The sequence below is a fragment of the Phalacrocorax aristotelis genome, chromosome 2 (genome assembly GCF_949628215.1).
Source record: "Phalacrocorax aristotelis chromosome 2, bGulAri2.1, whole genome shotgun sequence".
Classification (NCBI taxonomy): domain Eukaryota; kingdom Metazoa; phylum Chordata; class Aves; order Suliformes; family Phalacrocoracidae; genus Phalacrocorax; species Phalacrocorax aristotelis.
In genome coordinates, this window is record NC_134277.1 from 159,602,813 (window position 1) to 159,628,397 (window position 25,585).

Below are 25,585 nucleotides of genomic sequence, written 5' to 3' on the forward strand. Positions count from 1 at the left end.
CTATTTAACGTTAATCTTAAAGCTAAGGACACCTTTATTATCAAATCAAAGATCCCCTGAGTACCATCTTTTATTTACTGGATGTCTGAGTTAGATGTGACTCGGGTCGTACTAACATCCACAACATACAGAACAGTTTTTTGTTTCTTCTGTACTTGAACTTCAGGTGTGTATAAACAATTTGTTGTTTTGCCAACGTGTATAAAGGGAATCACAAAACATCAGTTATTTATGACACTTATTTACAGTACCATTACACTCATAAAACAGTTAAGGCAGTGTATAGTTAGTAGCCAGGCTTAGCATTTCACCAGAATGCTTTATTTACCGTACAGGACACAGCTACCCATGTCATTCAGCACAGAGTACCGCCTGCTGCTGCCAGGCTTGCTTGACTCGCTCTGTGCAGTAATGCCCAGTGGCAAAGTCCGAGTTAAACGGAAATCTATTAAAAATTATGCTGTAGAAGTCAGGAGCATACAGCCCCTGTGAAAACCTTTACACTGCAAAACCTAAAAGCTCTTCAGAGATCTGAGATAGTAATTTGATCTTAATCTCAGCCTCTTATTTTGATACATGGAATACACCACGCATTTTGTTGAAAATAAGGAAGCGAGGCAACGCCATTCCACATTTCACCTATTTGCCTTACAATTACATATTTACATCAATTTTAAGTTACAGTTACAGCAATGAATCCAGAGCCACTTGTACAGCGGGCGAGCTGAACAACGCTATCTAAACTGCACTCCACTGAAACACAAATTTTCAGCTTTTATGTCTCCTTAGCGATTCATTCCTCTGCATACTCACTGCATTATTTAGCAGGTAAGCTGTATCTTCCATATCCAGCACCATCTTTAGGCAAAACAGGGTGATAAATCCAGCAAGTCAGACAGAGGACAGTAGCTGGTTTCTACTTTGTCCAAGTAGGAAACTGGGTTATATAGACGAGCTGCTACCCTGCATAGGCTTATGACTCCCATAATGCCCAGCTAGAAAAAACCAAAACAGACTAATTCATGAGGACGTCATTCTTAAATAGGATTTGAGTCAGGTTTGACCAGGAGAAGTACTTACTCAGAGCTCAGACATCAAAGATGAACTAAGTCTCTGCCACACAATGTACAAAGTGCCAAATTTCAAACCTGGGAATTAGTAGCGTCTTTCCTGTTGCTGTTGCCATCAGGTTTTTGTAAGTTTAGCTTCATTTCAGGTTTTGTAATCTCAAAAGCTAGAACACCCCAAGCTTATTCTAAATTAAATCAGAAGCAAGCTCTTTCCTAAAAGCAGGACTAAAGTTTCAAGTAAGAACACAAAAGACTGGAAAAATGTAAGCCAGCATGATTCTCCACAACAACAAAAATGAGGGCTTTAAACATTTGAAATCTAGTATTTTCCAAAGTAGATAAGCAACATTTAGTCTAAATTATTCCTACATCAGTCATACAAATGTTACTTTGAGTTTCATTTTGGCAGAAAATAGGGTATTGTGGGTATATTCATTTTACAATACTCAAGAGGTTTGCAGTAGCAATAGACAACAATTAACAACAACAGAAATTAATATTTTTCACATTCTACCTTCCTTCTGTACTTAGATAATTTTCAGTACAAAGCATAAAATCGATAGTTTGGCAACCTTAACACCAGTAATGACAGTAAGTGATATTGTTTAACACACCTGCTGAGTGTGGAATACAGAAAATGCTTCCTCCTTCAGTCAGAGACTAACAGGCGCTTCATATCATCAGATTCTTATTGCTAGATCCTTCCAGGAACAGCACTGAAGACCCAGAACCTGTTTTCTCAGGAGGGACCACCTTTCAGGATTTGGGATCTTCTTTTGGGCGTGAAAGAAAAAAATCCGTTCATGGTAGATAAAGCCTGGCCCTTGAACCTGCACATCCCACTGACCTCCACAGCTAATTCTTCTGGAACTAGAAGCCTGAGTCTAGTTCAAACTCAGTGTCAACTAAAAATAGTTCAGAGGCAACAGGCAACCTTACTCTTAATTACTAGCATAAATCACAGTCAGTTTAACAATTGGTTTAATTCCTCATTATCTTCACAGTAAGACTCCCCTAATTCAAGAGGGTTGTGCTATTTTCCATCAGCATGAATTCTTAGTGACAAATACCAAAAAAAGTCTCCTAAAAACCAATCCATTCAAACCAGTTTCTTTGGTGAAATCAAACCAACAACTTCACATCCCTATTGATCCTATTAAAGATCAAGAGATTTGTCTATGTGATGTAGGGATGGATGTTTTCAAATGCAGAGCACTGAAAACAGATGGCAGCACATCCCCATCAACGTCAACATTATAGTAAGAGGCTCTTCAACTGATTTGTATTAAAACACTATCTTGGAAAAAAATCCAAGGTACACTAATCCGATAGAAGGATAAAGACAAACACACCATCTGTTCGCATCTCTCACTTTAACAGAGGTGCAGCCTTATCTTAGTGCCCTAAAAACACACACAAAACTACTTTTGATACATGCGATTTAGGGAGGCTATGTTAGTTTGAAGGAGCTGATCCATTCTAAAGTTGATTTTATTTTCAGGTTAGGTGACATTTTTTGATGTTTTGTCATGAGGTTGGAGCCAGTTTGTAAGTCCATAACACAGGAGGGATCATTTGTTCCTTCCCCTCTCCACCCTGGCTCAGCAAGACATGGGTTGAAGAACATGTTTATGAACAGGTTGTTTTCTCAAGTATGGGATACGCAGCCAAAACACTTGAGATCTAAAAAGGAAAACCACACGTATATTGCACACTTTGCTAAAACTAATAATAATTCTTTATTTTAAGTAAAAGACTGCATTTCATTAAGATTATTTTAAAGCTTTCAAATACACTTAATCCTCAATTACCATCTCATACTTTTATTTAAATTTATGATATGATGCCTGTTAAATACACCTCCTTTCTATTTTCTCAGAACCGAGGGAAAAGCTTCAGAGGTTTTAAAGAGGATTTAAATTGCTTTTGAATTGCTATGAGACAAGAAATTTAATATACTTAAAATATACTAAGTAATATGAACCTGTGTATGCTATTTTTCACTTTTTTTTTTCCAGTATCTTGAAGACTAAAAATATTTGAGCTTTTAATGTGGTATTGCAATGCTGGGTTTCAAATCCCCTTTGCCCTGAGGTTATTTAGCCTTTTCCCCCCTAGCTTTTTCTATTCTAAAATAGTTATTTCAATTAATCTTATATTCTTCTAAAACCCCAATGCTCACCTTTCCAGATATTTTTCTCTTTTTTTGTTAAGAATTTTATTTTAAGTTAGCAGTATTAATAAAAATGTTCCCCAATTGAGGTTGCGAGTTGGTTGCATTAATAAGTACGATGACTTTCGATGCAAATGTAAGTGGCTCCGCTAAGGTGAAAGCTGGTAACAAAAACTTTGGTGCAGGAACTGAAGGAGATTATTCTGATAGTGCTAGCTGCACTAGGAAGAAGCCCTGGACGGAACTGGGTCACACTGCTCTGCAAAAGCACAAGACCACAATGACCCCCATCCCTTTCCTTCACAGACCTAATAGGACAAGAGAACCCGTGTAACATGCTGCAGTGTCCCAAACTGCATCCACCGAGGCTAGTGGGAAACCCACCCCATCACACCATCAGGGCCAGACGATTTGTCCCGTTGCAGGACGGCTCTTCCCTCCTCTTCTGCGTGCGGGAGGAGGCAGGAGAACAGAACTGGTCTTTGCATGCCGTTGGGTATAGATGGCCACGAGCCACAAATTGCAAGGGACTAACTCATCTCTGCCACCTACAGCTGTCACACAACTCGGGAAGTTTTGCTTAGTTATTGAGAAAGCAGTCTCGGGATAGACTGCTCACTTCTGAAACACAACGCTGAGAGAATTACGTACAGTGACGAGGAGCCAGGTCTCCATTGGCTCCACCGCTACCAAGCTAAAGACTAGGCAAATACATCAAACTGGAAATATAATTAAAATACGTTTGGCATTAAGCCAACATAAAGCAGCACAGGGCACACTGCCCTGCACCAGTTTGTCATTAATTGTGCTAAAACAGGTTTGATTAGGAGCATTCCCTTCTTTGGGAGGCAGGGGACCTTCACTTATATTTTCAGGTAGGTGCCACAGACAGACGTGTAGTGCTGACTAGAGATAGTTCAGAGCTGTCAGTTCTTCCGTCTCTTGTGTTGGCCGTCCCCTAGTAACTCCAGCAAAGCTTTCCTCCAGAGAAAAACCACATAAACTTCTTGCAACGTGTGCTTTTGGAAGGGCAATATTGCACTATACAGTGGTTTACTTCAAAAATGGAAAAGTATGTTTAACTCAAGCCTGTCCAAAACAGTGTGTGAAATAAAAGTTTAACTCTTTCCATACCTGAACAATTAGATATAATTTATTCTTGGAACCAACACACCTCACAGGCAATTGCTACTTTTTCACTAGTGGCAGACACAGTTATTAAATGAAGACTGCATAACTCATCCTCGAAAGGACGGAGCAAGTTGCAAGCGATACAGCCGACAGCCACGTCCTTACACAGGCACTAAAGAACGAGCTCCATCCTGCCAAGGACTATCGCCTCCTTCCCTGGCCAGGTCCATCCTCCTCCCAACGGTGGCTCATGGGACAGGTTTCTTATTAAGTACACATGAGTTTCAGTGTCCCGAGCGACCTGGGTCCTCCAGGGCCACACATTAACTTCTCTGAGGAACTAAGTAATCAAAGTTCTCTTAACAGCTCCAAACCACCTTTTTCATAAATCACAGAAGAACTTAGACAGTTAGGTAGGGTACTTGTGGTTTCAAGGACCAAAGCTAAACCTCCTTTGCAGCAGCCGTTCTTAACAAAAAACAGATTGAGACTGTTCTTCCACATTTTTCCTTCCTAAACTACAACAACCAAAGATTAAACTCAAAGAAAGATCATTAAAAAAAGCAAGAGCTGGCAGAACAGGGCTAAATGACAAGAACCACTGTCTGGATTAGTGACAGTTAATCCAAAACATGGAAAAAAAACCAAAAAGGCTTAGAGAATTTGATCTTGCAAGTTAAAAAACAAAAATCTATATATACACACACGGTTTACAAACCAAGCAAATTTATTCCAAGAATAGAAATGAAATATGGGTCACTTCTGGATTCTTAATCAAAATACTGCAGTATTGCTGTTAGCAGACTTAATCTGGGATTCAGATTTCTTTAGAACAAGTGATCAATCTGGACGCAAACAAAGCTTCTCCTATGCTGTGCACAGTACTGCGGGAAGCCACAGGGTGACAGCTTTAACTTGCATTTATCAAGACTTCAGGCAGTAGATTTCATCATTAGAAAGGATGAGGGGGAAGATGGAGGATTAATGTAAACTACAGTTTTACTATAGAAGAGCCATTGAAAGATGATAAAGTCATAACTGTCTCCCTTAATTTCCAGGGAAAAGACTGCTGAGTTTGTACTGGATTTTTAAACAATTTGCACAGTACTGAGTATTTTTATAAACAGGTGGAAATAAAGTGCAACATGCCACAATGTACAGAAGGGTTATTTCCACCAAGAACCTCTGCCTGCACATTCAAGAGACTACAACAATTCAATAGCTTTCCTTACTCCTGCACAATCTACCTCCCTCCCTACATCCCCTTGACAAAAATAAGGCACCCAGCAAGCCTCTCTTCTCAACACAGCTCCTTCCTGTCCTCAGGAATGAGAATTCACCACTCTTTTTGCTGAGGCAGGTACAAGCTTACTGGTCTCCCTTCCAGTTCAACCCAGGCTGACTCCAACAGCAGGGCATCTCCTTAGTCTCAGCTTAAGAACCAGCAAGGACAAACTTCTCAGTCAGAAGCCCAAATGGCAACAATACACAAGAGGAGGTAAGAGTTCAAAGTCACCTCTCAAAGGCACAACACATGGGGAAAGTGGGAAGCCATCATTTGATCTTGTGGTGCGCTTTCTGAACTCTCTTATTCTGGCTGTAAACACACATACAGAAGCTACCATCACTCTCATTAGGGGCAAAATTGATTGCTTAGCTCCTTCCGTGACTCCACAGGCTTCAAGAAACTTTTGGACACTTCCAGTGGCATAACAGAATACATCAAGAGGGACATTTCTTCTGAGGAAATGCATGTGCACCACTAATGAACCCAAATTAACTGGGGAAAGTGTGATGTCCATGTGGGAGGGAAATATTTTGCTTTCACTGCCACTGCTGAAGAAACTCATTCTCTTCACAAGAATAGAGCTCCTTGCAACCCAGCCACCTCTTTTAGATGAAACTTTCTCAGCTTCAGTCTGAAAAGACCTCCTGCAGTCCCCTTCACATCGCTATGTCAGAGCCCCATTCAAACCCCTCTCCCACCGAAACAGTACTTCTGGTGAGCAGTCAGCCATCTCTGATCACATGTTGCTGTTTCTCAAATCTCAATTCAGTTTCCCCATTTATCAAAAAAAGAAAGAGAACAATAGGTTTACCTACCTGAACATCAAAGTCTGGAAGGAGGCGAGTGATAGCCTGTGAAGAGATTTTAAAGCATTAATGCAGGTCACTTTGGCAGCTACAGAAATCTGTCCTGGGCACGTGTGTTCTAACCCACCAGTTCTGCAGCTCAGAGATCTGTCCCGTCCCTTCATTCAGTGAAAGCTCTCTTGCTGAACATCAAAATTCACCCAAGAGCTTTTACCCACTAATCTTCACAGAGAACACGAAAGCAGCAAAATACTAGATTACAGACCAGCAAAATAAAGCACAAAAGCTGGTGCGTCTTCAGTTATTCTTAAATCACTGAAAAATTCAGAGCAGTAGAACAGTGAACTTTTCTCCATTGCTTGTTGGAGCCATGGGACAGCCAACAGCCCACCTCAGCCCTGCCTAGGATGAAAAGCTGTTGTTCGAGCATGCACTGAGTACTTGCAACTCAGTTAAGCGGTCATTACTGGGATTTGGTTAAATGATGTGGAATTTTGGCTAGGGTAAAACCCTTCCCAACTTAGTCCTGGTTACATCTGGGAGGCTGGCTGCACAGAGAGGTCTATTTCAACCTGTGACCAGCCATTGCTATTACTGACAAGCTCCTACGTCTGTCGAGGTTCTCCACCAGAAAAGGAGTTATGTTGACATTCTCCCCACCTCCAACAGTCCGAGAGGCTTATAACTTCAAAGAAAGAAGTGTCTGACAGTCACCTCCTTTTAATAAAAGACAAGGAAGAAGTCAAACTCATATTTCCACTGGAGGGCTGAGAACAGAGGGAAGAGCAGCCAAGCCAACACTTTTTATGCTGCAGAGTACAACAGAGAAGCCAAAGTTTGAAAAAAGTATTGAGATAAAAGTACCGAGATAAAAAGTAAAGCTTAGGATCCTGGCAAGGAGGTTGCTTAGTCCCAGAAGCCCGGGTAAGGATGGAAGATGTCAGAACCAATCCAGCTGCTGTCTTGGGTGATATCATCTTAGGTGGTGGACCTCAAAGAATTGCAGTACAACCCATAATTACGATAGGACTCTAGAGCCATGATCTTCAGGCAAGTGTCTTGTACATACAAACAAGTAGCTAAAGAGCTGACTGAGCCTGTGGAAGTCATTTTACACAGCCTTAGCTTTAGACAATACGCTGGATTTTAACCTTACTATAATGTTGGTCTCAAGACCTTTTAAACACAGCTAGTTTCATATACCGTTGTTCCAGTGGGGTCTAGATTTGAAAGGAGGAAGTATGTGGCATCTGTATAGACAGCATATGAAATAAGGCTCTTCATGTCCAGGAACGAAGACTCAGCTGTAGAACAACAAGCCAGGATGTGCTGCTTCCACATTCAGAGTGCATCACCCACTCAACACCAGCTCCACTCTTAACCTTAGTATGTGCTGAGTGTCCTTCAGGGCAATCTTTTCCACTTTCTCAAAAGACATTAAGTAATAACTTCCTTCATCTATGTTAAGAATGGCCACAGAGAAAAGTCAAACTCTGTGCTAGTTCCCCCATGTAAACAAAACTTAAGGTAACATTGTGAATAGAAGAGTATAGGGTTCCTTGTCAAGATTCCAACTTTTGATCTATGTGCTACAGAAACCCAGGAAGTTAATCAGTGTTTTAAAATATTTCTGAACTTTGAAACAAATGCATTTCAGTACCCACAGGACTTCTGCTTAGTATCTCCTTTGCTTTCCTACTACTGAACAATATTGGCATTAAAAAGGGAGCTCAGTTTTTGAAAAGTTTGAGTGCTGCATTCACTGGTATCCAAACAAGCTCTGCTTTCATTAAATGTCCTTGGCAAAGGACCTGTGTTTAAAGTTTCTCTATCCATTTCACTGCAGTCACAAGTGGAAATGATTTTCTGAAGTGTTTACGCAAGAGAGGTAGGAAATAAAAAAGAAAGTAGCAGAGAGAGCAGTGAATAGTTCTAGTGTAGAAAACCAGAAAAAAGCAACACATCTATACTCATCATTGTCAATAACTACAATCATTGAGAACAAAAGGAAAATCTTAGTTTTGATTCAAGAAAAAAAAGCTGAGAGGTTCCTCCGTGTATTTGCCATGAACATACCGAAGCACAGAGTATTGCTACCATCAGACAGCCACCGAATCCAGGTGCTGTGGGCAGATTTTTTTAAGAAAATGGTGCAAAAACAAATGGAAAGAAGTACAAGGTTAAAAAAAAGGCTAGGATATTTCTACACTGCAAGACCGGAGGAAAGGCTGTGGCTTGTGCACACCCAGCTGGCTGCAGATCTGGTAGTAGTTTAACTGTAACTCAAGCTCAGCGAATCACAGGATGTCCTGAGTTGGAAGGGACCCACAAGGATCATCGAGTCCAACTCCTGTCCCTGCGCAGGACAACCCCAGATTCACACCATGTCAGTGCAGTCAGACAGGACTAGATGGGACACAGTTGTACCTCCAGACTCATGTGCCCAAAGGGAATGTAAAGGCTCTCTGTGCCTCCTTGGAAGGTAGCTGACAGAGCAAAGTCTGTATCTTTACATTGGAAAGTCTATAGGTATAGATGGATGTATATGAGATTGCTCAGTTTGCATCATTCAAAATAGCTAAAGACACCCAGAGCCGTCATTATTCAGAAAAGAAAAAATTTCACCACCAGATTAGCACTAGAGAAGAGTAAAACCAAAGACCAAGAAAAAGCAAATAATTAAGGCTCAGTTTTGCATTCTTTGGAAAAAAAAAAACCCACAACACTCTTATTCCATCTCCAGTTTCTCTTGTTGTTTCTTCCATACAATATGTTAGAACTAATCTAAGAACACACATGCAGCTCCAACAGCAGCTGTGAAATAACACACGAGCTCTAAAAAGCTTTAAAACAATTACCTCCTCTTTCTCCACCAGAGGTTTCACCTCTGCAAGGTGAGCATCTTGGAACTCTGACATGGTCAGTAGCTGGTATCTGCAAAGATGAAAAAAGATTTGTTCTCAGCTTGCATCAAAGGTTAAATACAGGAACAAATAAAATAATGATCTTGCTCCACCCAGCTCCTCCACCAACGACCCACTGCCTCAGGTTATAGTCTAAAAGACCTTTGCAAGAAGGTTATGAATCTCTTGTAAAACGCATCCCTGATTTATTTACATACACAGTCCTGCACAACGCCAGATTAAAGAAATATTGAGGCTCCAAGATCAAACAAAAGTTTGGCAGCTTCAAAATAGGGAATGCTGAAGGAAACAGGGCAGAGACCAGTACAGAGAGTGCCATGGAAACTGTCATTCCACAGGTGAAAGGAGGCACGGCCAAATCTGCAGAGCCACCTTCTGAAATTAGCATGAATGCTTGTCTCTGAGGGTTTTTTTTGTTGGGTTTTTGTGGGGTTTTCTCTTTTGGTTTGTTTTTTTCTTACTTTCCATCCCCCAGATCTCTACTGTAAGAAAACTGAACTGATCACTCATTCGCATCATTTTCCTCTCAGATCAATATGCTCCATTCTTTGGGACAGAAACACCTTCCTTCATCTGAACAAACAGTACCAAGCAACACAGATATTGCTTTATGCGGACACCAACAAGGTGTATGGAATAAAGCTATTTTCAAAGCTGTCAGAGTAAGAACAAGATTTATGTATCCTGCCCTAGGAAAGGAGCAGCATGGCAATACCCAGCCCTCGTCTGCGGAAAGCTTAACTGGGAACACGGATAGGGCCGGACCCCAGAAGAGGCGACTGCTGAGGCAGACGGAGCAGCAGGTTGTGCTGGGGTGCAGTGCCCTTTTGCGTTTGGACCAACAGCCATCTCGGTTCAGGGACCATATCGGCCCAAACCAGGAGTTAAAGAGAACAGCATGTTTTCATTCTCTTGACAAAGATAAGGTGCCAGAGGCAGAGGGCTGCTCTCTGCAAGGCTCTAATTAATGACCAGAAACTGTTCTCAAAAGAGATACCGCAACTGTTTTAACGGCAAGATGAGATATACAGAAGCTGAAATACATTATATATCCTCTGGCCTGCTGGAAAAAACACATATCACGTGGGTTTTAGGCATCTTTGGACAAAAATGGAATAACTTTCCAAAAGTTAATATTACTAATAGTTAATAAATTTAATCACACAACTATAAAACAAATTATTTACTTACTTTTCTTAAAAGCTTAAAACTATCTCAAGTGAAGCATATGAGTAAATGTACTCCTAAAGCAAGCTGAAAGGCTGAAAACACATTTAGGAATTATTGACCAAGTGTAACTACAAACAATTTAATTATTAACAATTTTCCTGAAGATAAGCATAAAACTACGCAACAAAATTTAAATCAATTCTTTAAAGCATGGCTTCTCACCTCCTGACTTACATCTGATTTAAGCCAATTGACCCTCTCTACATAAGTGACCTGGTGCTCAAGAAGGGCTGTGAAGCCCACAGGAGTGTGCAGAAGCCAGCAGTGGCGGCAGCATCATTTTGACTCTGTCCCAGGGGTGAACTCGATGGACTTCTGCCTGGGCAAAGACGCTCTAGCGAGAAAGTTTGCAAGCTGGCTGGATGCTGCAGGAAGCTATGAAGTGGCACACAAGATTAAGAAAGTTAATGCTGAAAAAACTCTGGTGTCCATGCACATGCAAACAACTACAGATTTTAGGAATCCTTCTTGCTAGCTGTGCAATTGGGTGGATTTTTGGTAAAGAATTAGACTGGGGATTTTAAGCTTAGAGAACGCTTCAGCAATATTTAACCCCACCACTTGAGGTGTGGGGACAGGAACAAAACTGACTCCATTGCCAGTAATTTGTAATCCAAATTTACAACAAGGCATCAGAGATACTTAAATAGTCAGAAGAGTCAAGACAGAGTTAATTCCCCAGAAGTCACTGATTCACCCTTTTTTCTCCAGGTTTTCCAGTAAGTTTTGCCCGTTACAGATTTTAATCGTAAAGAACAAGCAGAAAATAAGTTTGCCAAAATTTCAAGCAACTGCAAGTGACATTTAGAAATAGCATTATGTATTTCCGCAGTTACAGCTATCCATGTAATTCGCCATTCTACAGAGTGAGCAATTGTGCGTAGCAGAGAGGGAAAATAAATGCTGCTGCAATATTTGGAGGTCAAAAGTATTTACACACAATTGCACCTAACTCAGAGCTTTTTTTTTTTTGCAATTCAGCAAATTCTGTTAAGGCTGAAATAGCACCTTAATGTTGCACCTAATTCTGCAATAGGGACTAGGAGTGCAAAAGATTTTCCCATGTTTTGCCTATATGGGAGGAAAGTAAGAAGCCAGGTCCCCTGCAGTTTTCCAGTAAGAAGTAGCTTGGGGAACAAAGCCACAGCTACTGTTTGTGGAAGAAAGTTGTTTACACAGGACACTTTCAGATTTTCAGGGACTCGGAGCATTGACTACAAATGACCAAAAAAAACTGTGCCAAAAAGAACAAGATGGATGCCTTTTATAGCCTTAAAAAACAATCCTGTTTTCATAATAGTTCAAAGTTGTTGCTCTATGTTTCCGAAAGAACCAGCACTAGGAAATGCCGACCAGCAGATTACATGACTGCCATAAAGTCTGCTGGACAAAAGCCCAACGCGTACCAAGTTCTCACTTTTGGAAAGATACCAGATCTTGGAGCAACATAATGTTTTCAGATCAGGCATTTCCAAGCTCTGGGTTTTCCTTCTGTGCCTCAGGAATACCTGAAACATTCCTACCAGGAAACATCCTTGTCATAGGACGGCACAACAACATGCTATTTGTTCACGAGCGCTGGCAAACAAAGCCCCGCTATCTGACATCACTGTGCAAAACACCTTATATTCCGAAGAGAAAGATGCTGGAGAAGTGGTCTTGTACCACCCATGCTCAGCACAAATTTTATAATCTCTAAATAGGTGCTTTGTGCTCCCCCCCTTATGTGACAGGGTAGCTCGAAGCTAATGTAACTGCATAACTCTCCTAAACAGATAATCATACAAGCATTCCTTTATACACATTTCAAAGCACTTGCCTCACAGAAGTCTTCAAAAGACAAAGTTCATTTATATCTGCAAGCAGTAGTGTAAAGTTGCCAACTTGGAGAAAAACAACTTTTTTCACTTCACTTGTCTAGCTCAGCCTGCTATGAGGTCCCAAATTCCCCTCTCTGGGACAAGCCACCTCCACCCAGCAGACGCCCACCGGCCTGCACCCACATACCCGTTACAATTGCTGCTCAGAGGATTAAGTTTTAAAACAATCATACTTCTAAGAAAAATAAAAGTTTAAGGCACCTTTGCATCGGGCAAAGTGCTTCAAAACTGATGACATATCTTCCTTTGCCAACTAGCAGGAAAGGCATCAGAACAGCCTCTAGGAAGCAAGGGGGGCACAGGGAAGAGTGAAGTCATCTGTGCAATATTGTGTTCATTGATTTCATTCAAAGAAGCTTTTCTGTCCCTATTCCAGCCCAAACCCACTGCTCCAGAACCACTGGAGCAACTGTCATAACCAAGGCTAGTAGCTCAGGAATCATTTTACTGAATCTTTAAGAGAAAAATATTCAAGGTTCAGAATATACCCGTCCCTCTGCATCATCGCTAGAGGGACAGTCATCACTGGAGCCTTGTTTTGGCAGCAGTGGGTGCAGGATGGATGTGCAGCCTGGCTTTGCACAACAGGGATCCCAAAGGAGAAGCTAAGAAGCCACACATCCATCTTTGGACACCACCAATGTTGCAATCGTAAGTACCAAACATTAGGTAATCATAATATATGTGACCAAATTCATTCCAAGCACAGAAGTGAAACAAGTTCAAAGATACCTCATTTCAAACCGTATTCTTCTGAAGACACACATATGGTTGTCCAAGTCTGTGCCACAGGGTACATCAAGTGTGATGGCCCCACATCGTGAAGGGCTGGAGGAGCTGCTACCAGCACTACAGTATTCACCTCTGCCCTCATACGCAACTGGTTTTTATTTACAGGCTATCACGGAAAACAAAGGACAGGAAAAGACTCCTGCCTGAGCGTTTCATAAAGAAGGCAATTTCCTCAAAACAGCTTGTTTAAACACTGGCAGCAGAGATTATTCTCCTTTTGACTTGTGATACACAGAAGGGTGACCTCACCCGAGCAGCCTGATGGCATTCCCATCTTTGCAGGCTGAGCAAGCAGGAGGGACAGCAACCACTTTGCACGTGGGATTATATACTCATGAGCACCTAAAAGCAAAGAGAGGAGGGAGAAGGCCACAGGCGCCAATGGCCACAGCTCCTGAGCACTGGTGTTAATCTCTTTGGAGAGAGGAACCATGAGAGACTTGGGCTCCAGGACCACATGTGGGAGGTGTTTCCAAGCCAGCCGCATCACTCAGCACTTCATCCCTTGAAAACCACAAATATCTTCAGAGCACCAAAGCTCGTAGGAAGGACAGAGGTGACAACTTGAGGCTCTGTGCAACCGCAGCAGCTCAAGGCAGTGTTAAAGGAGGGATAGAGCAAGGATGGGCAGCACCAAGATGTCTCTGGAGCTCTGCGGAAGTTGATTAGCAAAGACCCCATCAGTTCCAGGTCAGAAAGATAGCCAAGCAGCTCAGGCTTCTGACAGCGAGGCAAGATAAGTTAGTGATGCTCAAACAGCACTTGAGTCTTGCACATGGTCAGTTAGACCTCTTCCCGTCATTAACAGTAAATGCTGTAAACTAGTCTGACTGGCCCTAAGTAAAAAAATGATGGTTACTTTCAAGCCACTCTCCAGTTCACAAAACTTGCCTCCACTGAACAGAGACAAGTGGACATCAGTTACTAGCACCCATGTATGGTTATGGTCCACAATGCACACGCTCATTAAGTGCAGTTTACATTTCAGATATCTTATAATAAACTTGACAAACCTAATCTTCCCGTTTGTGATTAATTTGAAAATTATGCTTTTTGCAAGCATTCCAAACAGTTCATGCATAAGCATCTGCCCACACCATACCCTGTTTAAGCTACTCATTGTCACAAGCACTGGTGTCACAAGGTCCTTTGTATACTGAGTTACTGATTTTCTGTCATAGTTCCACACAATAAATCAAGGAAGAGGTTTTAATAGAAGTTCCTCCCCTTTTAAAAAAAAAAAACAAATACACACAACAAAAAACCAGATGATTTTTGACAGTTAAGTGGCATCTGACTGAACAGGTTGAGCAGGAAGTGTCAAAAGCTGAAGACACTCAGCTGCTTGGGACTCTGGGTTTCCTTGGACTCTGGTTATACACAACAATCTCAATTTGCAACTGAGAGTTAATAACCTGACACAAAGGAGCCTTGGAAGCGTAACCCTTACATAACCTAAAGTTTCAGATCAGAAAAGGTGAGGAACCAAAGCACTGAATTCAGTAATATGAGGGAACTGGAACAACTATGCTGCCTGGTGGCCTCCAATTCACAGATGTCCTATGAATCGCCGTCACCCAGCCTTCTTCAAGCACAGCACGCTGCCGATACTCATTATTTTGTTTGTTTCTAACCAATTTGCTTTTATTTCCTTTTAACCTCCTTTGTGAGCTACTCCACCAGCATGATTTAGTGAAGACTCTAGTTGAAAATAAGAGCCCAGGCTGGCATCTGGGGGAAAAAAGTGGGGTTTGGGGAGCATAAAGTAGCCTAACACTGATTTTCAAAGAAAAAAAAACCAAGAAGGGCTTAAAGTTTTAGCCATTTTTAAGTTTAGACTTATGCTATGTGCTAATCAATCTGATTAGGAAAAAAAATATGTTTTAGCCGAGAACTTGAGCCTTGTGCCAAGTCACAGCCGGGTGAAGCCACACAGAGATGACTGAAGACAGAGCCAGCGACTGATTCCACCAGGCTCCGACGAGCAACGTGCAGGTGCGGGTCCGCAGCATCCCTCACAGCTATGCTCGCCTGCAGCTTTGGCATACCTGTGCAGTTAGAAAGACAAGATCTCCAGGCCTGTCTCTAGTCCTTTTCTTCTGTTTTTCACTTGTGCAAGTGACGCTGGTGCCTGTATGGGTGCAGAGCCGTTCAGCTGCAATCGCTCTGAGACTAGCCACAGCCTTCAAACTGCCAGTTCCTCAGACCAGGGACTGGTTACTCTTCACACGCACGATACGCTCTGGCAGCTTGCACGTCGATAGTAGCATCAAAACAAAGTGAACTGGAAGCAACCCTTCTGTCTACTCCACAGATGTTGAGCAAGCAAACTGTTGCAACGCAGTTTGCACAATCCCCTCGCTGTGGGATGCAATAAGGAATGTTCCTTGGAAAGCTCAGGGTCCTCCCTTGCTTCATGGGAGTAGAAACTGGCTGCGGGAAGGGTTGGTGTGCTAGCCAAAGGACATCTCCCCATCTCCCCTATGCTGGGCACCCCCTGTTGTCCCCCCCAATATAATGAGCAGCTATTCTGTTCACAGCTGGCAGGGAAATGGAGAGCTTGCAGTATCTTAGGGCTTTTTTCCTCTTGTAGCAACCCCTAATACTAACTACACTATAATATCACAACACCATAAGGGACAGATTACAAACGCTAATTAATTCCTCAGATTCAGGTTTCTTTAGCACCTGGCACCTGAAACTGCTTCTGGTCATGACTCTGAAAAGTGGTTATCTCCAATAATGTGAAGTTTCTTTAAAGTGATTAAAAATACTAGTGTTCCTCCCCAGGACTTTCTAGCTAAAAAAATTGCTGTCATCCCAATCTACCTCCTCAAGAGCCACCACTCACAGCCGCTGTGGCTGCAAACAGTCCTTGCAGAGCACGATGGCACAGGGTGGAAGTAAGGGAACCCAGGGCTTTCATGAGAAATCCATTCGAGTGGCAGCCTCTGTTTATTTGGAAACACATGATACCCATTTGTACTGGTGCCAATATTGTCCTTTAGCTTTAAAGGACTCCAGGCTGTGGGTGTCAGCACCACAGGGTGGAAAGAGCGAAGAGCAATCAGCAGCCTTCCCAGGCTTCATTTTCTTACCCCACCAAGCCAGCCTATCTCCTCCCACTGCCCCAGCACCCTCCTAGCATCCTCCCAACATCCTTCTTTGCATTCGTCCCACTCCTCCTTCAGCTAACTGCAAACAAAGTTCTTAAGCAGAGATTAAAGGCAATGAATTGGTACAGATCCTGACACCTGCCTTGCACCTGGGTGTTAGGCTGGGCTTTGGGGGCAGATTAAGTAACGAATACTGCAAAGATGCATTAAGCATTTCATAACATGGAAGAGGGTTTCTGCCACAAAGATTGCAGTCTAAAGAGACAAGAAACAAGCTATTGTTCCTGCAGCTCACCAGCGTCGGGCCATGCTCCCCACCCCCTCCTATTCTCAATCTGCCATGCTTTAATAGTTCATAGCTTCTGCCCAGCTGCAACTGCTTCAAAAAGTGGGTGGTTCTGTGCAAGTTAGAGGCAAAAACATACTAAGATTATTCCAGAAGGTACAGGCTTGTAGTATACTCAGAGATGAGGAATGTTATCTGGCCGCCTAGGTTACAGCCGTACAAGTGTATAGTGGTTTCTTTTTATGTTTTGCATTTTCATGTTGATGTTGCAAAGATGAGTGCTTAAGTTACAAAACACCGCAGCTAAGGTTGATGAAGTATCTTAATTTACACGACCTAATTTATTCATTAGGTCATACTACATGGGTTACATCTTCCGAGTACATATACAGCTTGTTCTACCACCTATTAAAATTGCTTGCTCATTGCTGTACAAGTTCTCTTTATAATCCTTGCCAAAATGTCTGGGCTGAAGTTTTCCATGACAAGTGTCAGAGTTTTTGTTTTTGAGGAGGAAAGTATAATTTATGGATATTATTTTGTTCCTGTGAGCTCCCAGTCGCCTCACCTAGGATGAACTTTAGCATTCTAGATCTTAATCTGGACTCAAACTTTGCACAAATGGCCATTGTGTTACAGACACATCTTTCATTCTTCCCAAGAAAGTCCCATTATAAAGTAACACAAATTTAAGCATTTGCACACGCTGAACTATTCAGGACTAGATTTGGTCAAGTCTTCCATTGCCTGCGAGCCTCAGCACCTAGAGATACAATATGATCTTCGTAAGGGCTGAGCACACTCCTGCCTGTATCACAACAGATGCGACTGCTGAGGGAGTGCCTAAGTCAGCACCATCCAGTGCTAGAATACTCCTTGATTCTCAAATTAAGGCCTTTCAAGATCCTTCAAAGTGGGCAAAAAGCAATTCTTCACCCTCAGCTGACTTTTTTCAAAACCTTACCCACCCATACGCCAGGTTAACATCTATTACATCAGGCAGAGAACTCAGTATCACTTTCCAAGCTTTGTTTAAGAGACAGGTGGAGTTATGCATGTCCAAGTTTTTATTTAAGATTTGGATTTTATTCACAACTCCATCAAATTCAATACGTTTCACATGAAAGAATTTGCAATATTCCTAAATTATATTATCTAGGAAAAAAAGAGTACTTTGAATTTGCCAAAATATAAAGGGTCATCATAAAACTCTGCAATGCCTCTATGTTGTAGAATAGTCACATAACCCAGTATGTCACAACTTTGTCCAAGGGCACAAAAGCAGCTTAAGATTTAGCAGGGATACGTTACCTGCAATACATAGCTAAACACATAGGAGCACTCTAGAACTGTAGCACTAGGAAAATGACATCATTAGTTTGACAAGGTGTACATGAGCTTCTTGAAGGAAGCAAATGAAAAACCCACAGTAAAAGCAATCCTTCCTCCCTCTCAGTGCATGTCCTGTCTGGATGTCTGCTTACTGTGTTCACAAATAAAGGTTCCTCTGAAAGTTGCATTCTACTTTGCCGATTACTTTTCCATTTCACCTTATGCCTAACAATAAACACACACATATATAAATCAAATATACTAAAACAAGAGTGGTAAACACCAGTGCCTCCACCTACAGAGTCTTTGTCAGGGGCATTACAGATTAAGATCCTTAGCACTTAGATTTTGCTTCCTAAAAAAGAACTCAGAATGTCTTTAAAGAAGTCAAGGTGGAAGAATGGCGAAATGGCAGGGACAGAAACCACCACGACGCCCCCCCAAAAAAACTCAGGGATGGTTGAAAGCGCATGGAAAAATTTGTTTTACAGTCAGTAAGGTTTTCACGCTGCTCTTAAGTTTTGCTCTTTCCATTAATTCTTACACCATCCATACAGTACTAGCAGACTGGCCTTACACATCCATGGCAGAAAAGCTAGAAGAGCTATACTTTTGAAGCTATACTTAGTTCAGACAGGAAGCAGCCAGCTAAAGGCTTGGAAAAGTAGGGAATATGCAGTTTTAAAAACAGGGCTTGAAAAGGAAGATCTGCATTGACCAACTTCCAGCTATAAAGAAAAAAAACTGACAGACAGATGAAAAAGATATATTAAAATTGTGACAATTAACTGAAAGGAAGTAGCGCAAAACCCAAAAGAAACATAGGAAACGTGATCAGCCACACAAAACAAGAGCAGTAAAATTGACATACATCCTGCTTTGTACAAACAGATACAGCTGTGGAAAATTTCATCAGCACAGGCTGTCCAGCTGTGCATCAGCAAGCTCATCGCAGTGCACCTCTGCATGGCAAACACTCCATCCGACAACAAACCGCTGGGCATTATCCAAAGACAACACTCTTCTGCCAGTTGGGAAGGAAAACAGGCCTGATCCTGCAGCAGCCCTTCGCTAAAAGTAAAACTAAACTCATCTCCCTCATCGTCCAGCAGAGGAGCTTGCACATTCAAGTCTGAAACTTGGGTAATTGCAGGCTTTACTCTTTGAGCACTTGCTGTGCTGGATTAAATGGCAAATAATGGTACTGATTCTCACGGACACTCAGTACTGAGTTTAATTATGTCATAATAACACTTTAATGATACATGATCACATATTCAGGAGACGATCTGAGTTGTTCTTTACCGCTGCTCCATCCGTGCAGCCAAAGGGAATTAACAATAGGGATCACCTCCCGCTGACTGGCCCTGCTGAAGTTACCCAGGGCTCTGGAAGTGACACAGATAGGAAAAAAAGCCACCAGCATTTCAGAGAAACACCAAGTTCAATAGCCATTATAGTCATAGCCATTGATTTCCAAGAGGCCTAACCCAGATTTTAGTCATCCGTAGCAACACGCACCACCAAACCTGAAAATGGGATTGCCTTACTCTCAGCCTTTTAAACGGTTTCACAATATTTCCCATGACTTTCCAGTACTAGAAAGTAATTTAATTGCAACTTTTGGGACCGAGCTTTTGACAGATGACAGAGGGGTAACTATTGCTTCCTTGACTTGCTGCCAGGTGAAGATCCGCTCCCCACGCCACAGTCCAGGAAAGCGCCTCACCGAGAAGGCTGCAGGGGCAGCACCATCGCACATTAGGTGATCTTAAAAATTTACACCTAAAAGCTGACGCTAAGGGCAGTCTATGTACAATACCATTTATTTAGCGAAACAGCAACAGGGCAAAGCGGGCTCTTCGGCACTTCAGCCTGAGATTCCTACACGTTGTGCCACAATGTAGAAGTTAAGTGTAAACAAACTGTCAGCTGGGAGTCGTACTTGGTTTCAAGACCCAGCATTTCATCACTATCAATATCAAGCAGTTGCATCTCCTGTGTTTTGGAAGGTTTTCCTTTCAAGTGGTCAAACCAGAGTAACTAGAGAAAGTCACTCTTGCTGCGGACTACCGGGGCCGAACTGGTTCAGGCCGTTGGTTTCCCAGGCTGTTCTCTCCCCTGACAGCAAACAGGCTTTTGCTGCCTTAAGCTTCCAGCTTTATGCATGATGTAAACATTGCGGATCCACCACAGTTACAATTTGTATTATTTCTGGGAGCTTCAGTTTCTAGTTGTCTTCCTTCTGAAGAGCTTCAAGTCAGTTTCACCCTTCTGCATCTTTTCTTTCACTCTTTGTCTATTTTGAGACAATAAAAGCAGGAAATGTCTCATTACTTATATGCTCCCTGTTTTGTGCAGCAGATTCTCATGCTCTAATGAGGTTAAGGGGAAAAAAAAACCCAGTATTTGCTATGGGGAGTTAGAAGTTTGCCAAAACCCCTTAAGCTGGTCATGAGAAGATGTATGTTGCACTTCAGTCAAACAAATTAATCACTTAAATTCAAAAATCCGAACCAAAGAATTTCTCACAACACTTCACTGCTAACCCCACCTGAACTACACGAGCAAGTTACTCAACTGCCTTGCAAGTATTTTTAAGGACCAGACTCCTGTGCCAAAGTGCTTCCCAAGAAGCACTGATCTCCCCGTGTAACAGTTGTAGTGCAGAAAAGGACTAGTCGAAGAGCAGAATACCTCCCGCTGGAGTAAAGAAAACTGGGGAATCCTGCTGTTTTTACCGAGCACTCATACAATCTACCCAGATGATCTGTCACAGTTTCAGCATTCCTTTTTGTTTTGGCAAGAACAAAAAAAGCCATTGTGTGGCGAGAAACAGAAGAACTTAGAAAGCCTGTTTTTTGGTGGCGTGGATGCTGCTTCCCAAACACAGGCAGGAACATGTGGCAGTGCTCCCTCAGCAGTGGGTGTAACCTCTTTGGCTACTGCCAAACTCTGGACACCTGACACTGACATCTCTATCCTGCTGTCACCTTGGGGGAAGTGGCCAATGAATGCAGGGAATCTGCACAAACCCTTTTTCCTAAGGGAAACAAATGAAAACCCCAGTTTGTCAAGACCTTCCAGACCCTTCTCCTCCAGCCTGGTTCAAGGCCAACCACTTTTGCAGAGTGCCCATTCTCAAGGCGGTGAGTTCACCTCTCCGTTCACTGACCTGCAGACATTTTTGTTCAAAGTTTTCAAAGTTGAAAGCCAGCCCATTCAGGTACCTGCTGAATTGCAGTGCAAGGAACTCAGATTCAGCAGCTGCGGTCTCCAGTTCCCCAAACCATTATGCTATAGCATCTGTTCAGTTTATACTGAGAAGTATTAAGTACAGAAACCATACCCACCCTAAGTAGTCTCTCCTTACTACATTAAAACCTCTTTCCACTGTATCTGTATTTTCCATGTCAAAACACACACCAGTTCCTCCTGCAAACATTCACGCATTACTCTCCTTGAAGGGCACAGAGCTTATTAGTACTCAGGGGACCGTACAAACCTTTAAGAAACACTATTTTTGCTGCACCTACTGAGTTTTACCATTTCATCCACAGTCACTGAATTCTTGCTGTGCACAGAGCGTTGCACAGCATTAGCTGCCTGCTGTTTACTCAAGTACCTGTGATAAAAACACAGTCATTCTATGCCAAACTACATTAGACTCTGGTCAGAAGAGCACAAAATTTTAAAACACATGTACCCAGAGCCAAGTTCAAAGTGCACCAGCTTAAAAATGTTGATGTAAGTTTCGCCTGTAACAGCCAAGACTAGAAACAGCAAGGCAGGCTTCTCACGTGTTGACCTGAAGCATTTGATAGCTCCTGTTTACAGCCTATTTCCATTGCTTGCCCTGAATGATGAGTTTTTCAGCAGTATGTATCTTTGACACACAAGAAAAAAGTTGACAAAAAGCCAGAAGAATTCAAAACAGTGCAACACCTTGCAGAGAGTCTGCACTGAAAGCTTCAGGCTGTCTTTGACCTCCTCATGCCACAACAACTGCATTTTCCAGGCTCAAAACACAGTTCCTATTTAAACAGGCAACCAAGAAGAACACATCCAAGTAACATAGCTGGTAAATACTTCTACATGGAGCCTAAAAGGAGCCGTATTCTGGGGACTGGGTGCAAAATTAGGCGCTCTGGTCTTTATAAAACAGTGGGTAAAACAGTGAACAATGCCAGTTTGGAAGTATTTAATAGGAAAGCTGTAACACAGCAGAAAGCGTTAATCATCCTCCCTAGCAGAAGTGAAGCCACTTATCAGATTCCGTACGTGGCTATGCCTCCATTGCAAACACTTACCATGAAGTGCCCTGGACCTGAGCAGTGCCTGGAAGCACAGGCAAACTGTGCTGGTCATCACAACTGGAGACAACAACCCCACCAAAACAACTGACTAGTAAAGGCTGGACACCAGACAAGTCTGTCCTCCGCTCCAAAGCCAAAGTAGAGCTGCGAGAGCAGACAGACACAAGCAACAAGCACCGGGCATCAACTTCCATAGAAGTATGTGCCTCTGTTTCACAGCTGTTTTCCAGCCCAGCCCAGGGCTCCCAGGGGAGCCTGAACCATGGCAGTAGCATCCAGCAGCTGCGCCCCCACCAAAAAGGGCCAGGGTACAGCCCAGGACACCCCATCCACTGCTCCCTCCGGCCGGCACCATAGCCACCACCCCACTAAGAGCCACCCACTTTCCCCACAGCCGGGAAAGCCCTGCTTGGAAGGCGGCAGTGAGGGAAAGGAATATTGATAAGGAAATGAGAAAGAAGCAGTGTGATGCGAGGACACATCCTCGAAGGGACTGCGAGGTCCACTGGGCTGGGTGGGTGGATAGATAGAGGGATGCATGGATGGGTGGGTAGGAAGGTGGGTAGGTGGAGGGAGGGACCCTCCCTTACCTGCCGCGGAACCGCTCTCCCGCCGCCGCCGCCACGCTCCGGCCGCCGGCCGCCCGCCGCCGCGGGGCGGATTTATAGCCCGCGCCCCGCCCGCCGGGCGGCGCTGCCCGCCGCCGCCGCCACCGCCCCCCCCCGCCGGGAGCACGGGGCGGGCCGCCACCCGTCCCGGGGCTCCGCCCGCCCGGCCCCGCGCCCCGGGGGCGTCCCGGCGCCCGCGGGCGTGTGCGGGGGCTGCGCCCCGGATGCCGGGGCTGCACAGGGTGCCTAAGTATCAGCGGGGAGCCCCGGCGGACACCCGCAAGCCCGGGTCCTCCCCCTGCGGGTCGCGCAGCCCGGCGCGGGGAGGCTCGCCTCTGGCATCCCCTTCCCGAGCAAGCCTGGGGAGCTGTGGAACGGCCGAGCCCCGCCGCCCCGCTTCCCGAAGCGTTACCCTGCCGGGGAGAAGGGGTTTCACGCGGCTCGGTGCGGAGGGGCGGGTGTGCGGGAGGGGTTTGCCCAAGGACCGAAAGCGTAGTAGTCTTGGGAAAGGCTGAGCAAGGGACTGCGACAGCAGGGTCCTGGCACAGGTGGGCAAAATTGAGCAGACGTATGTACTACTATATAAAAATAAGTCTATTTACAGGTTCCTGAATCGCAAAATCTTATGCTCGTACGTTAACATGACCACTGGGAAGGAACTCCAGTTGCAGGAGAAAAACCATAATGGCTTCACACATTTCTGATGAAGTTCAGGGGGTGCTGCGGGCGCTGCAAGTGCTGTGTGAGTTTCCCAGTGAACAGCTCTTTGGCAAGAAGCGCGGCTAATCGTTTATTCCAAAAAGAGGCCCCAGCCTGCTGAGCAAAGAATATCTCTATATACACAGTTCTGCGTGTAGCCACCCGCTAAGGGGCGGGTTAAACCGTGACAGCCTGAGCTGCTTTTGCTGTGGCTTTTCTGTAGAGCACACTTACCCGATGTGTGCGATTTCACTTAACAAACTCACTTTTATGGTAGGTTACTGTGACCCAAACTGATGAAATCCACAGCGTGTTGTCATTCTCCCTCGTGCAGTGGCCTGAAGAGGAAATCTGAAACGCCTGAAACTCTGAAACTCTCTTACAGACTCCCTGCTTCTGTTTTCCTGCCTATACAACAAGCTCATTAAGTCCAGTCTATAAAAGCTTGCTGCTGTTGAAATGCATATTAGCTTCTCTCCTCCCAGCCCAGCTTCTGCACCTGAGTTCAGAAAGTGCTGCCTTCAGAAAACGAACCCGGGAAGTCCGGTTCCTTTTTCACCGCGAAATGGCAGGTGACCATGTTGTGCAGCAACAAGTCTGAAATATTGCTAAGTGTACTATAAAGGAAATTTCTTATCATGTTTTCTTACCTTTGATTAGTTAATGTCTGCAAGGATGAAAAGTATTTCTAAAAGAACACAAGAGGAGCATTTGTCATTCTAAGACACAGCGCTGCTGTGTGTGTGCTTTCCTTGGTTTTTTCATCATAAAAGGTCTAACCTTTTCATACTCATTTTAAACTGTGAGGCCAGGAAACCAATGAAACCATCACAAGTAATTTAATTTGCAACTGAGCCTATCTTGAAGTAATGTCTTCTAAATGATGTCATCAAATCACTGGCTTGCTCTGTTTGTTATGGAAGATCTGTCTAGCTCAGTAGCTCCTAAAGTTACAGAACAAGTGCAAATGCTAGAACAAGAAGATGGACTTCACTAATTTTACAAGGGATTAATCCTTCTTGCATCTGACCATTAGACAAAATCCTAGCTCAGAAACTTTCAGTCCTTTGGAAAACAGAACTGGGTCAGTGTCTGAACTGTGTGGTTTGGCCCATCCTCAAGCAGTTTTTCACTCTGCTGTGCTTGGCTTCTTTTTGGGGAAGGGGCTGAAAGCTCCAGAGATTCAAAGGGAATGAACTGTTCCCTGTGCACTAAATGCAGGCTTCTGCAGTAAAAACAAGTACCGAATCTGGAATGAACTAGAGAACTGGAATGAAGTGTTTTCTTTTTGCTTTGACCTTTGCAGTTTGTTTGTTATTTAAATCACATGTGGTTTTGGACCCTCAATAATGTTGGAGAGAGGCAGGTAGAAGCCCCCAGGAGCTGGCAGCAGTTAGCCCATGTGAGTGTGGGAATGTGTGCATCCAAACTGAGCCTTCACTAGCTCAAGCGCTCTCCCCAGCTATTTTGCTAGTTATGACTGAGAATAACACGGTGATTTACAGTGTCTTTTGAGAGTGATTGGTGGATTGCAAAAGAAAATGAAGTCATTCCAAAAATCCAAGTTAGGAAGTATTTTACTATGTGAAGATGTAATTCCTAAAGTTTGTACTCGGACAGCCAAACCCTGCCGTGTGCCAGAAGGGAGCACAGCTGAAAGCTTGGTGAACATCATTCCTGTCTGCTTGAAAAAGTCTGCTTAGAAGACAGGTAGGGAAAACAGGAATTTCAAAGCTGAATTTGCCAGGGTGGCACTGCTGACAATGCAACAGCTGCTGCTTCTGAGAGCTTTCACCCTGTGCTGGGCTGCGCGACTGCTCTCGCCGCATTCCCGCAGCAGCTGAGTGGCTCCTGTACCGGTACCTGCACGTGTACAGACGTGTGTACTTAAGGAACCACCGTGCTAGGGAGACAAGACAAGTTGCCACCCACAT

General features: G+C 43.6%; 1 protein-coding gene and 1 long non-coding RNA gene across 3 annotated transcripts in view; one reads left to right on the forward strand and one right to left on the reverse strand.

The window, feature by feature from the left end:
* The window catches only part of NDRG1 (N-myc downstream regulated 1), a 40,348-nt gene extending 17,326 nt beyond the window's left edge, over positions 1-23,022 (reverse strand). The window contains exons 1-4 of one of the 2 annotated variants that reach the window (XM_075085874.1): positions 22,935-22,989; positions 19,851-20,327; positions 9,327-9,402; positions 6,478-6,513 (exon numbers count right to left, since the gene is read on the reverse strand). In XM_075085874.1, the coding sequence (XP_074941975.1) occupies positions 6,478-6,513; positions 9,327-9,386 (96 nt within the window). In that variant the 5' untranslated portion in view covers positions 9,387-9,402; positions 19,851-20,327; positions 22,935-22,989. Of the gene's footprint in view, positions 1-6,477; positions 6,514-9,326; positions 9,403-19,850; positions 20,328-22,934 lie in introns of both variants that reach the window. The other variant, XM_075085873.1, reaches the window with a different exon arrangement.
* Positions 23,023-23,084: 62 nt separating this feature from the next.
* Positions 23,085-24,948, forward strand: LOC142053772 (uncharacterized). Its single transcript, XR_012659314.1, has 2 exons — positions 23,085-23,500; positions 23,929-24,948. It is a non-coding gene; the product is annotated as an uncharacterized LOC142053772 (long non-coding RNA).
* Positions 24,949-25,585: the final 637 nt, after the last annotated feature.